This window comes from Phragmites australis, chromosome 10 (assembly GCF_958298935.1).
Source record: "Phragmites australis chromosome 10, lpPhrAust1.1, whole genome shotgun sequence".
Taxonomy (NCBI): Eukaryota; Viridiplantae; Streptophyta; class Magnoliopsida; order Poales; family Poaceae; genus Phragmites; species Phragmites australis.
In genome coordinates this window covers 6,620,173-6,635,498 of record NC_084930.1, presented here as the reverse complement: position 1 = coordinate 6,635,498, position 15,326 = coordinate 6,620,173, and the positions used below count along the sequence as shown (strand labels likewise).

General features: G+C 43.4%; 1 protein-coding gene across 1 annotated transcript; it reads right to left on the bottom strand.

Moving 5' to 3' along the window:
* Window positions 1-13,594: 13,594 nt before the first annotated feature.
* Window positions 13,595-14,599, bottom strand: LOC133931131 (mitogen-activated protein kinase kinase 7-like). The gene has a single exon (XM_062377938.1). It carries the CDS (start codon window positions 14,597-14,599, stop codon window positions 13,595-13,597), a length of 1,005 nt encoding a protein of 334 aa, XP_062233922.1.
* Between the last annotated feature and the right edge of the window lie 727 nt (window positions 14,600-15,326).

The window sequence follows — 15,326 nt, the reverse complement described above, 5'->3', positions numbered from 1 at the left end:
GTAGAATAAATGATTTTAAAAAGCAAACAGATGTCAGAGCAAACAAGTAGAATAAATAATTTTCAATCCACTATCTTGAACCAAAAAATTTAAAATAAGATATTCATCAAACTAGCCTTAACACGAGTATTGGCTAAGACAAAGTAATTACAAATATGGTGATAAAAAATGTAGTATTTAATAGTATACATGAGTCATAAAATTTTCAAATTTTATCTTTAGAAAAGCTAGTTTGATTGAAATATTTTATGTCAAAGCATCAAGATAAACCTAAGATTAAAAGCTTTCTTCACACAACTACTCAACTCAGTCTAAATTCAAGTCTAGCAATAGAAAATACTAAAGACATACAAGTCAAAATACAATTACTATAATTATCTTATACGATGAAATGCAATGCAAATACAATAAAAGTAAGATAGAGTACGTATAAGGACAACTTCCCTTCATATAATGCTATGGAGATGGCACACTCTAAGTTCTCTTCTCAAATAGGCAAATCTTGTTGCATATAGAGGCTTGAAGAAAATATCAATAAGCTGGTGTTGGATATCAATATATCTCAAGTTAATATATCCCTTCTTATTATGGTCTCTGTTGGAACCGCTAACCCCAAACAAAGAAGGCCTTCGTTCTAGGGAAAAGCCGAAAGCTCATAAGTGTAACACGTGTTATGGTAAATAATCTTGATTTCTCCCGTCACTTCAGGTACAATATGGCCCTATTTATAGCTTGTATCCAACCACCTAACTCTAGGATTTACAGTTTAACCCTCTCAATTGCCACATTCTCGGTATATTCGGGGGCATTATGATACAATCAAGTACATTTGTATGATTACAATTGTGCCCTAGGCAGTTAAGTGGGCCTCAACGTCCATTTGTGATCTTCGGCCAGTCTCATGACTGCACTGAGGCCCCTCTCCGGCTTCCAACCGAAGGTTCGCCACGACCTTCACTCCTGCCCTCCGGCGCCGTGAGTTGACCTTCGGCCTCCGGCCAAAGACACGCCATTACCTTTGCCCACTCCGGTGAGCGGAATTGCCGGCCAACCTTCAGCTTCCGACCGAAGGCCTGCCGCAGCCTTCGCCTATACGGGCGGTAGAGGTCGCAGACCCACCTTCGGGCTCCAACCGAAGGTCCGCCGTGGCCTTCGCCTGCACGGATGGGGGAGGTTGCAGGCCAACCTTCGGGCTCCGACTGAAGGTCCGCCATGGCCTTCGCATGCATTTTCTGAAATACCACAACAACACCCATCAGTGCTCAGCCATCGGTAGACTTCGACTTGCCATACGAAGGGAGCTATAGATCATCCCCAACAGTCTCTCAAGAAGTGAAATCTCACATCTATATGTGTTTAGTTCTAGAGTGTTGGACTAGATTATTAGCTAAGCTGATAGCACTGGTGTTGTCACATAAAAGTGACACACTCTTGAAATCTAATACATAATCTCTCAAGGTAGCAACCATCCATAAAATCTTAGAACAACAGCTAGAGACAGCAACATATTCAGTTTCAGCAGTTGACTGCGTAACACTAGACTATTTACGAGAAGACCAACAAATAAGAGAGGTACCCAATAAATGACAAGTGCCGGATGTACTCTTTCTATTAATTCTACAACCAGTAAAGTCGGCATCCAAAAAATCTCGTAGGAAAAGCAAAGAAGATGTAGAGAACCAAATACCATACTCAATGGTGTGTTTGAGATACCTCAATATACGCTTCATCGCTTGGTGGTGAGATGTCCTTGGTGATGCTTGGAAGCGGACACAAAGATAAACGGTGAAGTGGATATCGGGTCTTGTCGTCGTCAAGTACAAGAGAGAGCTAATCATGCTCCTATACTCCCGCTGGTTTACCTTCTCGCCATCTTCATCTGGATCAAGCGCAATCGATGTAGCTATCGGTGTTGCCAAAGACTTCGCATCGCTCATATCAAACTTCTTCAACAAATCCTTAGTATACTTTATCTGGTGGGCGAATATACCTTACTTGTATTGCTTGATTTGAAGCCTAAAGAAGAAGTTGAGCTTGCCTATCATAAACATCTCAAATTCTTTACTCATACTTTCTGCAAACTTGGCCACAAGAGTATAAGAAGAGCCAAAAAATAATATCATCCACGTATATCTGAACAAGTAGAAAATCATTGCCATACCTAAAGGTAAATAAAGTTTTATCAACCGACTCCATATCATACCCATGCTCTAACAAGAAGGACTTAAGCCTATCATACCAAACCCTAGGCACATGTTTAAGCCCATACAAAGCACTTTGAAGCTTGTATACTCTATGCGGGTATTTGAGGTGCTCAAAAACTGTTGGTTGCTTGATATACATATCTACTTCTATGAAACAAATTAAGAAAGTACTTTTGACATCCATTTAGTACAACTTTAAACATTAAAATACCGCAAATATAAGAAGAATCCTAATAGCTTCTAGTCTAGCTACCAGTACAAAGGTCTCTATAAAGTATATCGCCTCTATTTGAGTGAAACATTGAGCCACAAGTGTAGCATTGTTTCTCACTACAAACCTATCTTCCCCTGCTTATTTTTTAAAACTCATTTGGTGCCTATGGTGTGAATATTTTGGGGGTGGCTCCATGAGGATCCAAACTTGATTTCTCACAATCTTTTCTAGTTCTTCATACATGGTATTGACTCAATTAGAATCAGAAAGAGCGTGTCTAACATCACGGGGCTTAAAAGAAGCAACAAATGCTGAATCAGTGAAATAAGCATGATGAGTAGATTTGGATCTTATTACCCTCTCACCAAGGTTGCCGGTCATCAGTCGAGGGGGATGTATTCACTGAATGTGCCAAGAAGCCTCGCGCTGTGAAACACCCTCCCCCTATAAGGACTGTTAGTTCAGGCTCGAAAGTAGTTGAAGTAGAAGTAGAGGCTGCAGGACCCTCTGCAAGTATCGAAGAAGCAGAAGCCAACTTGGAAGCAAATATGATGACCCAAAGTAACGAATCATCCTCATCATCACAGAGAGCTGGAAGGTCGCCATCTACAAAAATATTTTCGCTAATCTCATGATCACATGCACACTCAAAAACAGAGCTAGTAAAAGGGGTTGATTCATCAAAGGTCACATCATATGATTACATGATGGAGTTAGTGTCAAGATTATAAATCTTGTAAGAATGACCATGAAGAGAAATACCATAAGAAAACCATCGGATGAGCGTGACTCAAATTTGTTAAGATTGTCACACTTTAGGATGAAGCAACGATATCCAAAAAATCTCAAATGAGAAACATTTGGCTTCCTCCCAAAATGCGACTCATAATAAGTCACATTCAAAATCGAGTACAGGAAAATCCTATTTGAGATATAGAAAGTTGTACTAATAGCTTTTATTCAAAACTTTCTAGGAGTCATATGCTCATCAAGCATCGTTCTAACCATCTCCACCAAAGTGAGATTCTTTCTTTCAACCACGTCATTCTGCTGAGGAACGTGTGGGGCAGAAAATTGATACTCAATGCCATGTTCAAGATAAAAAGCATCAAAGAGATAGTTTTTAAACTCAATGTCATCATCACTGCTAATTGCTTTCAAAGCATCGGGGAGTTCCTTGAACAATCTCAAAGCTAAGGCTCAAAAGTGAGAGAACACTTCATCTTTGCTCACAAGAAAGAACACCCAAGAGTAGCAAGAGTAGTCATCAATAATAACAAGTACATACCACTTCTCACCCGCTGAACGAACCCAGGAAGTACCAACAGTGTGCATATGGAGAAGTTCTCCCGATCGTTTAGTCATCACCAGATTCACTAGTGGGTGAGAGACCGCAACTATCTTGCTATACTGACAAGAAGCACAAATAAGGTTCTTCTCAAACTTGAGCTTGGGCAATCCTCGAATCAAGCATATGGCACTTAAATGAGTAAGAAAATCAAAACTCATGTGCCCTAGTCTCATAAGCCATATTCAAAGCTCAGAAGAGGGTTGAGCACTCAAACATTGAGAAGAACCAAAAGACTCAGAAAAATTGGCTCCAAAAAATCTCTCAACTGTAGAAATCCGATAAATTAAAATACCCAATGAATCAAGAACTCAGGAAGCAACACGCTTAAAGCACACTTCCAAGTCTTTATCCAACAACTAAGATACAAAAAGCAAATTGTATTCTAGATGCTCTACCAAAACCATATTCGTGAGAGTAAAACTCCCACTCACTCTTACTATACATTTGGCCTTCACTTTACCTTTACTATCATCCCAAAATGTGATGTACTCATGTCGCTTTGTCGGGATGAGGCTGAAAAATCATGATGCATCTTTGATCACATGACGCGAACAATCGGAGTCAATGTATTACTTGTTCTTCAAACCTCCGTCTGCCACCTATATATGAGAAGAATTATAGGTGGATGGATCAGTACTTGGGCTAGACAGAAACCTCTTGGAAATCCAGTATTGAGTCATCTTCCCTGAAGCAGTAAAAGTAGGTACATGCAAATCAACACTGGTGCACTGAGGACGAGTACTACGATGGGAAAAATGTGGTCCGCTAAAGTGCTACAACTCAAAGCCTCTGACACATGAACCAAAACTATATGTATCATGATAAGATCCACGTTGGGCACCACCTTTAGGAGGAAACTGAGGAACACAGGAGCCTCGTGAGTAAGAGCGAGGAAAAATCTCATGTACATCAAAAGAGGGGTGGTACATGTCTCGAGTACTCTGCTCTCACTCACGCTGCTCATTCTTCCTATGGTGAAAGCAAAACCAACTAAGTGAGTATCTCTCTGACAGTAGGTGCAATGGTAGCATCTCTTAGGTACTTGACTGTTGGTCACTTGAGACTCTCTCACAGAGGTTTTCATCTTAGGTTGTGGAGCTCTCTTGGGTTGTGTTGTGAGTTTTTTCTTTGTGGATTATGGTGTGGGTTTCTTCTTTGTGGGTTGTGGTTTGACATCGATATTAGCTTTCTCAGCCTCAAGGGTAGCAGGTGTGGTGAAAATAGTCTTACCCTTCCTATTGTAAGCTACTATCTCAAAACTCAAACCCAAAGCTAACTCAGTCTTATCAGCACACGTCTTGGTCTTGATCAAGATCAAATATATTTTGCCATTGCCTTCTAAGCACTTCTCCACAAGAGAAAGGAGATATTCATTCATAGCCATGAGCTTCTCAACTTGCCCCCTAACCCAGCTGAGCTTGTCCTTAAGGACGATATAGGTAGAACAATTTGATTGTACATCCTTAAAACTCTCAGCACTCTCCAATCTAGACTCTAGCTCATTTATGTGCTTAGCTTTCACATCAATATCCTTCGATAACAAAGGGTAATTTTTACAAGCGCCTAAGAGAGTAGGTCTAGACTCCTTCTTAAAAAGTTTCTTCTCACCAGTCTCAAGCTGACTGATGATTTGAACATGCAAAGTCTAAAGCTTGACAAGCTCACTCATGACCATAAGGAAACTATCATACTCTTCATCCTTGGTCCTAGACCTAAGCAACTCAAGCTTGGAAGATGATCATTCTAGCCTAGACTTGAGTTCCTTGACTTCACAATCCGCTTTCTTGAGCAATCTATCCTGACTAATAAGCACATCATTCAAGGTGTCAACCTGAACAGAAAGTCAGTTGTATGAAGGTGATACCTTGGAAGAATCAAGCTTGGGGTCTTTATCGTTATCGTCCACCATGAAGCAAAGGCTGGTGAAGTCCTTGTTCTTTCTCGTTTTCTTCACGCGTGATTCCTCATCCTTTGTGCTTTCCTCTGAGCTTGAGGAGGTGTCGATCGCTGAGCGCCACCACAAAAGCTTGAGGTGCTACCTTGGTTGCCTTCTTGACCATCTTATCGCGGTTCTTGAAGAAGGGCTTCTTGTTCTTCTTATGCTTATTGTAGTCGTGGCTGTGATCCTACTTCTTCTTGATCCTTGAACAATCTGCCTTGAAGTTAGTTGTGTCACCACACTCAAAACAGGCACGAGAATCGTCTCTCCTCCAGTCTCTTCTGTTGTTGTAGAAGCGGGTGAACTTCACGATCAAAGCCAAAAATTCATCATCTAATACGTACACCTGCTCCTCTATGATAGAAACCAAAGAAGATAAAGCAAATGCACAAGGTGAAGGGTTAGCACAGGAAAACCAACTCCAACATGACTACCACCACTAGGTTCTGAAACCAATACCATATTCTGAGACAATAAATTTTCTAGGCCTATCCTAGCCGTCTTGACTATCTCGGTGGATTTGAGCTTGCTAAAGATTTCATCACAAGTCAATATGTTATAATTGGATAATTCCTCGATGCTCAAGATCTTCACTTTCCATATGCTACGGTCAAGAGCATATAGAATCTTGATCACCCTCTCATGGTCAGAGTAAGGCAAAACCCCAGTCGATCTAAGATTGCTAACAATCCCATCAAATTGAGCAAACATGGCATCCAAAGACTCTTCGGTCTTTGCATGAACATCTGATATTCTTGATTGTACGTGCATTGGCGCCAAGCCTTAATTTGGTTAGTGCCCTCATGAAAAAGACACCAAGAGTGAACCAAATCTTTTGGATAGTACGGAGGTGCTAAATTCTATCGAACTCATTATGACTTAGGCTTGTGAATAATATATTTCTATCCTTTTTGTTGGCTTCATATTGTTCAGTCTGGTTTCATAATCAAGTAGTATTTATTTGTGTTAACAAACATGGTTTTCCTAAATTTAGTGTACAAAGCATTTGATATGTTTGGCGTTTCTTATATAGCCAAAGTTACCAAGTTCAGAGATTATCTAACCTTCACTTATGTCCTCAATAATTGATACAACCTACTTGTGGAGGTGTTATTGTGAGAATTAAGTATGTTTCTTCGATGGTGTATGAAAGCCATGCATCTGCACTTTGTGTTTAAGTGAGCTAATGGAAAATTCTTTCATAACGTGGGTATTATGTTCAATATTTTTTATTTCACTAACTAGGTGGCTATACTAAGACACGCCTAGATCTCTAATTAATAATCAATACTACAATCTAGAAATTTTTTTCAGGTAATATGTTATCTTTTGGTTAGATATGAAAAAATATGCATTTTGTTTTTCAACAGTGAACTATTTGCAATTCGATCCTACTATTGGTTCTTGTCACACATTACAGTTTTCAAGTTATGCTAATTTTCTTCTAATTTTACAGGCATTGGATGCTTTCAGTTTAGCAACCATTGTTTCTCCTATAATTATGTAATCGTGACCATTACAACAGTGGCTACTAGAGTAATGTTCAGTAAAATGAATTGTGAATGTTTTGTTAATTAGTGTGGAGTTACGAGGCCAAGTTTGTAGCTTATTCTGCTTAATGGAAAGTTGAGAAGTGGGTTGATCAAATCGTAAGTTGTGTTGCTTTTGAATTATGCTTCATAATTTCCTATTCCAAAGATATAGTCACTTAGCTCTATTTTCTGGCTATAGCTACATGAGGTAATTCTTTTATTACATATCTTATTCTGTTAAGTTGTGTTAATAAATTTGTAATATCTCCTACTTCATGAAAGAGTATATCAAAAAGCTTCCCTACAAGGACTTAAAAATTTATGCTACCCTAAAATACCTAAGAGATGTGCTTAATCAACTTGTAGTGTTATCAAATTTCCCTAAGAAATGCCAGCCATATGAGAAATTCTATAAGACAAACATGTTATTTTTTTTACTTTATCCATGAGCTTATTGAGCTGATCTCCCTCTCCCACTCTAGCATATTTTGGTTGACAAATTTTGGTAAGACAGTTTAAACTGAGGACACTTTCTGGGTTGTACATCATAGATTTGTGGTCCTTATGCATTTTAATCTAGTATCTCGGTCCTTGTGTATTTTGTGTGCTTTTGGGCATAAGAGCAAGCTATAATCTATTTTTGATCTATCTTGCTGTTAGTTGGTTACTTCAAAGATTAAATCATAATTTTTGTGTCTTTTCAGAACATATGATATTGACCAGCAGAGATAATTACCTGAAAGCATTCTTCCAGTTACAAGATCTTTGCTTTACTATGCACACAATCAAATTAACAAGTTACAAAGGCAAGGGGTATGAGGTGGACTTCGGGCCATGATTAGAAGTCGTTTGCTTTGAGGTCGTTAGAAGTTCAAGTTGTTGCCTTTTGCACCACGACAACCTCATTGTGAGACCATGTGTTATCTCTAGTTCTGATTATATTCATGCTCTTGTCAATGTAAGCCATATCAATGTGTCATCTCCATTGACTTTAACGCTCTTCTTAATTTAGTTCTGCCATTTTAATAATTCAAAGCAAATAATTTGTGATAAGGAAAAAAGATAGCGAGGAAGGAGTAGCTTATCAGAAGTATTGTGTGCACTGGCCCAATGTAGGTCTTACTTTCTTGCTTTGTACATATTCTGGTGCGTTTCTTAACTTTCTTTTGTATTTTTAGTAGATTAGTGGATAAGAAGATGGTAACAATTGACAAAACAATAGCTAGAACAATGCAAATCGAGTTGAGTGGCCAAGTTCACTTCCTAAAGAAAATAGAATGACTAAAAAGCGGAGGCCAAAGAGCGTACGATGATGATGATTCACTTGTCAATCGATCTAGAGTTAGTGTTAGGTTAGCTACTCATTACATAAATTGTTCTTGACTTTGATCAGGTTCATCATATTATTCTTTGCTACTGTTTTTGTATTAAGAGGGAACTCTCAAATATTTTCGGTGCTTCTCAAATGCATTTGATTGAAAATCTTATTCATAAGTAGCTATTTCCTCTGGAACATGTAAGTTATAATATTTACTTGATTATCTTGTGAACCTGAATTATCATATATTTGTGTGTTCATTCTCTTTGTTTCCAGATAAGTGCAAGCATGTTCCACTATGGACAAACATTTTGTCGGGAAAAAATGCGCATTAGAGTTGACATCATTGTTGGCAACTCTATATAATATGAGGGGTTTACAATTGAGAATCATTGCAACGCACACGAACCTTACTAGTAACGACTAATGAGTAACTATGTACACCGCGCTGGATTTGGGATCAGCCATACTGTACTTGCACATGGAATGCAAGTAGTGCGTCCTGCGTCGTGCATGGCAACATGTAGCATGTTAACATCACTATTACAAAAACAACTTTTATAGGTGGATGGTAACTTATTTACAGAGGTGTTTAACCATCTACTAGATTTTGCCCGACCAGACTCACGTGATTTTTCACGCGAAATACATGCACGTGCGGTTCGTAGCACTCAAACCCAGGACCTCTCAGCTCGTGTGATACATCCTTACCATCCCACCACATAAGTACTAATGATACTAATAGCATATGCAATCTTTTTGATCTTTTCTATCTAAAACTTTAAATAATTATTTGGACATTTAATGATTTCAAATGAAAAATGTTTTCAATTAATAAGTTGTAAATCTCATTCGAGGACTACAATTTTAATATAAATTTTGTCCCCATCCGACTTCATATGAAAAAATTATTAAATGTCCTTTAAAAATGACCTTTAACACAGGCGGCTTCTTATGTCACATAAGTAACCGTCTTTAGAAATGACCTTTAACACAGGCGACTTCTTATGTCACCCGCCTATAGAAATCTACTATTACCATAGACGATTGTCGTAAGTAGTCACCTGTGAAAATTTATTTCTACATGCAGTTCTAAACCGCAAGGGCCCCACCAACTGCTCAGGCGGTTTATCATATGAGCCACATGTGAAAAGACACCCTAGGTGTTTCAAAAAATGGTTTTAGTAGTAGTACATCATGCTTGACTCCTCACGTTGTAGAGAGCTTTGCAAATTTCGCTCGGTGAGGCTCATCAACAACACTAAACCCCAAACAAAAACAAGTCGTCGCGGGCCAGAGTTCGTCAGCACGCGTAGGCCAAGCACCGAGTCGGACGCCTACACCTACCAGTGTTGATGGCAAACGAGCTGACACTGTATATATAGAGAGATAGAGAGTCACACAGGTATATATATAGTTTGTGTGTTCTCTTAGTCTTTTCTATTCACACATGCTAAGTAGGTGAAGAAGATAATTCCTTTTAAGTTAGTATCTCTCTACCTCCACTAGTAAATTAAGACTAAAAGATACACTCTATCTCCTTCATATGTTTTTCATGTAGTGCATTTAAGATTTATTTAGATATTTCCTAAATATATTAGGATAAGCCTATATATCTAACACCCTATGTCCTACGTACGCTGCTATTTGTATTCCATACAGGGTCCCCACTCTCCACGATGAGCTACCGTAGCGGCGCGGCTCGACGTTGCAGTGCATGACGAACGGGTGTGCAAGCAGCTGAGCCACTGTGGCGCGCGGCCTCGGCTCCTTCTGCAGATACGCGTCCATGAACCTGTTGGAAATTAATCTTGTTTTGGTGTCTTTAGGTAAGTTAAGTATTTAGTAAAGGCAAGTCAGATGCATGCACGTAGAAAGCTAGGATAGTTTTGGTTGTCCAGTTGCTATATACGTACTCGTATTGAAGGTCTACGAGTCCGCGGAATACACGACGGTCGATCAAGTCCGACTCGTATGCTTGCATGTATCCAGGTCATAGAGTTCGAGTCGGAGTGTGTATGCTTGTATGGCAAAGTACACGTGCAGGTGCACGGAGTCCAGATACAAGTCGGTTAGCTTGTATGTCTAGCGGGTTGAGTACTCATGGCCTATATAAGTAAGGGCATGTAATAGGAGTTTAGAGGCATCGGGGAGAAAAGCTCAAAGTACTTGGTTAGGTACTCGGAGAGCTCGGATCTCCTCGAGGCGTCGAATCGTGGAAAGCTCAAAGTACTTGGTTAGGTACTCGGAGAGCTCAGATCTATGATTGGATCGAGGAAAGCTCGAAGTACTCGGTTAAGTACTCAGCGAGCTCAGATCTCGGATCTAGACTTTGAAAGAAATAGAAGAAAAGAAAAGGCTAAGCTGTTGCGGCCTCGGAAATTTGTGTATTTTGTGTTCTCTCGTCGAGTTCCAGTTGACGGATCGTCCATCTTGCTTCTCGTTGGGTTGTTCGTGTGATCGGGCGCTCACCTAGTCAAGCGGGGTGACTAGTCGCTGGGGTGGTCGAGCACTTACTACTCGCTTGCCTGGTCGTGTGACTAGTCGATCGCGTGGTCGTTGGTCGTGCTCCTGGTCAGACGCATACTCGAGGAGCGTGAACTGGTCACGACGAGTGGTCCTGGGCATCGGGAAACGCAACTATTGATATCAGAGCCTTGACAAACTACTCGGCAAGCTAGGAGATCTGTTGTGTGCGGTCGAAGGATAGCAGAGGTAGCGAATCAACATCGACGATGATGTCTGGATCAGGAGCACCGACGAAAGAAAGTTCACTAGTGTCGCTACACTATCCAATGCTCACGAGGAGCAACTACACAACATGAGCGATGAAGATGAAGGTATTCGTGCGTGCACAAGGCGTTTGGGACGCTATCGAGCACGATGACCTGAAGGAAAAGGTGGACAAGAAGAAGGATCAGATAGCCCTTGCCGCCATCTATCAAGGCATCCCGAAGAAGACACTGCTGGCAATATCCGAGAAGGAAACTTCCAAGGAGGCATGTGAGTGCATCAAGATAATGTACCAAGGTTCCAAATGTGTCAAGGATGCTCGTGTTCAAACCCTCAGAGAAGAGCTAGATGGCTTGCGGATGAAGAGCACAGAGTCGGTCGACGACTTCGCAATGAAGGTGAATTCCATCATCAGCACGATTTGTGGGCTTGGTGATAAGATGGAGGACTGATATGTGGTTAGGAAGATCCTTAGAGCCACACCAAACAAGTTCTTGCAGATTGTCGCTTCAATCGAGCAATTCGGTGACCTCGAGACCATGATAGCTGAGGAGGTCTTTGGCAGGCTCCGGGCGTACGAAGAAAAGGTTGCGCGGCAATGACAAAGATGTTGACATCAATGCTGAGCATTTGTTGCTCACCCGAGAGCAATGGAGGGTTAAGGAGCAGAAGAATGGTGGTGAAGGCTCGCTCATCCAATAGTTGCGGACAAGGCAGCAAGAATCGGAAATTTGACAAGGCTAAAGTGAGGTGCTACAAGTGCAAAGATTATGGGCACTACCAATGGGAATGCGAGGAGTCGAAAAAATAGGAGAAGACGTTGTTCATGGTTGCAGAAGAGGATGACCACCCGGCACTGCTCTAACGTGAAGAAAACAAGATTAAGAGGGTGTTTGTTAGAAATTAATCTTGTTTTGGTGTCTTTAGGTAAGTTAAGTATTTAGTAAAGGCAAGTCAGATGCATGCACGTAGAAAGCTAGGATAGTTTTGGTTGTCCAGTTACCGTATACGTACTCGTATAGAAGGTCTACGAGTCCGCGGAATACACAGCAGTCGATCAAGTCCGAGTCGTATGCTTGCATGTGTCCAGGTCGTAGAGTTCGAGTCAGAGTTTGTATGCATGTATGGCAAAGTACACGTGCAGGTGCACAGAGTCTAGATACAAGTCGGTTAGCTTGTATGTCTGGCGGGTTGAGTACTCTGGGCCTATATAAACAAGGGCATGTAATAGGAGTTTAGAGGCATCGGGGGAGAAAAGCTCAAAGTACTTGGTTAGGTACTTGGAGAGCTCGGATCTTTTCGAGGCGTCAAATCGTGGAAAGCTCAAAGTACTTGGTTAGGTATTCGAAGAGCTCGGATCTACGATTGGGTCGAGAAAAGTTCAAAGTACTCAGTTAATTACTCAGCGAGCTCGGATCTCGGATCTAGACTTCGAAACAAATAGAAGAAAAGAAAAGGCTAAGCTGTTGCGGCCTCGAAAATTTGTGTATTCTTGTGTTCTCTCGTCGAGTTCCGGTTGACGGATCGTCCATCTTGTTTCTCACCGGGTTGTTCGTATGATCGGGCGCTCACCTAATCAAGCGGGGTAACCGATCGCTGGGTGGTCGAGCACTTACTGCTCGCTCGCCTGGTCGTGTGACTGATCGATCGCGTGGTCACTGATCGTGCTTCTGGTCGGACTCGTACTTGAGGAGCACGAACTGGTCGTGACGAGTGGTATTGGGTGTCAGGAAACCCAACAGAACCCGCGTAGCTCCGCCAACACCTCTGCGTCCTCCAGCACCGACGGCGGCTCCTCGTAGCAGATCACCTGCTTCAGCTTCTCAAATGACGGTGTCTCCCCCATGGGCAGGATGGTGCATTGCCCCAAGAACAGCTCTAGGTCGGTGACACCGAGACCCCAGACGTCAACGACAATGGCACCGCTTGGCCCGGCGCGGCCGTTGCGCTCAAACCGCTCAGGGCTCCTGTAGGCTGTCAAGTCGACGTCCAAGTAGACAGGGCAGCGCCTGCCGTCGTAGTCGTGGAAGAGACTCGACGCATTAAAGTCACCGATCTTGACGTCCCCGCGTGCGAAGGTTTATGCACAAGAAGCAGTCATCAAAATAAATTCTTGGAGGGAAATACAACTTTTATTGCTGGTAAAAATTCCATCCAAATCTGATGAACACCAGAGATACATAACAATTACACTCTAATCTACAAATAATTAGGAACAGAATTAATCTCGAGAATCTAATTACACAGATCCAGGGATTGAATGGGTGCGGCTTCTCTATGTCCCATGCTCTAACCCCTACAACCTACAGGGTCTCCACGATGAGCTCCCGCAGCGCGCGTCTCGACACCACGACGTCGCGCCGCGTGATGAACGGGTGCCCGAGCAGCTGCGCCACCGTGGCGCGCCGCCTCGGCTCCTTCTGCAGGCACGCGGCCACGAACCTGCGCAGCTCCGTCGATGCATCTGCATCCTCCGGCACAGACGGAGGCTCCCCGTGGCAGATCGCCTGCTTCAGCTGCTCAAAAGAAGGCTTCACTACAGCGGGCAGGACGGCGAACCGCCCCAAGAACAGCTCCAGGACGGTGATGCCGAGGCCCCAGACATCGGAGGCCATGGTGCCGTGCGGCTCAGCGTGGGCGTTGCGCGCGAACCGCTCGGGGCTGAAGTAGGCGCTAGTGCCGCCGGTGATGGAGACAAGGAGGCGCTCGCCGGCGCCGCCGTAGAGGATCCTGGAGGTGTTGAAGTCGGCGATCTTTACTTCACCGCGAGTGTTGGCAAGGAGGTTGGACGGCTTCATGTCGAGGTGCGCGACGCCGCGGGAGTGGAGCTGGGCCAGCCCGTTGATGCACTGCGCGGCCACCTCGGCGAGCGCCGGCTCCGGGAGTCCCAGTTTCCCACGCCGGCGGAGGACGGAGAAGAGCGAGCCGGCGTCCATGAGCTCGAGCACGCTCGCGAGCTCGCCGCCGCGCCCGCGGAGCAGGGCGTGGCAGCGCACGATGTGCGGCGACCCGGCGGCGCGGCGGAGCACCTCGGCCTCCTCGTCCGCGGGGTCCTGGTCGAACGCCACCTTGAGCGCGAATACCGCGCCGGTGCCGCGGTGGCGCACCTTGGTGACCCTGGCGAAGCCGCCCTCGCCGAGGTCGCCGATCCTCTCGAGGTCCGATAGCCGCAGCTCCACCGGCGCCGGCGGTTGCGCCCTCATCATCTCATGCGGAGCGCAGGGGACCCGGTGGAACATCTCGTGCGGAGCGCAGGGGACCCGGTGGAACATCTCGTGCGGAGCGTAGGGGAAGACCGGGCAAGCCATCGGGCGCGCGGTGGCCGGAGACGGGGCAGACAGCGGTCGCCTTTGCTGCTTGTCTCCACGCTAATGCGCGAAACAAAGTGATGGCTGCAAGTGCGAGATGGCAAGAACCAAGAAGCAGTGGGAGGGCGTGGCGATTTATAGCGCGCGAGGCCGAGACCGACGCGGATTAGCGGCGGGGCTCAGGTGAATTGACGCGCACGTCTTGTGTCTTGGCCGTGGATCTGGCTCGACACGGAGTCGGTCTCTTTCCATATATGGTAATGGAATCCGAGACCGAGAGAGGAAGGGGCCCACGACTCAGCCAGCAAGGCATGCTTGACTTGGAGTGGAGAACACGGTCAAGGAGATTTTGTCGGAATCCGACATGACAACGGAAGCCGAACCGGAAGAGGTTCTTTGTTGCGATGAGTTCTAGATTTTTATGTTTTGATTTTTCAAATTTAGTAATTTTAGGTTGCCATATGAAAAAATAATAATTATAGGTGTCTGTATTAATTTGAAAGGTGACATATGACTATCACCTATTTAAATATCGTTCTTCCAACAAATGATATATAAAAAATACAGCATTCTATTACTAACTTTTTGAGTTAAATAAAATACAACATTCTATTTAAAAAAAATCAAAATACTATGTAAATATTTTTTAAAAAAAATTATGGTGCACCAGATCGTGGGGAGGGATGGGTTTGAGCGGGCCGGCTGCCGATTTGCCAAACTTCGGTTT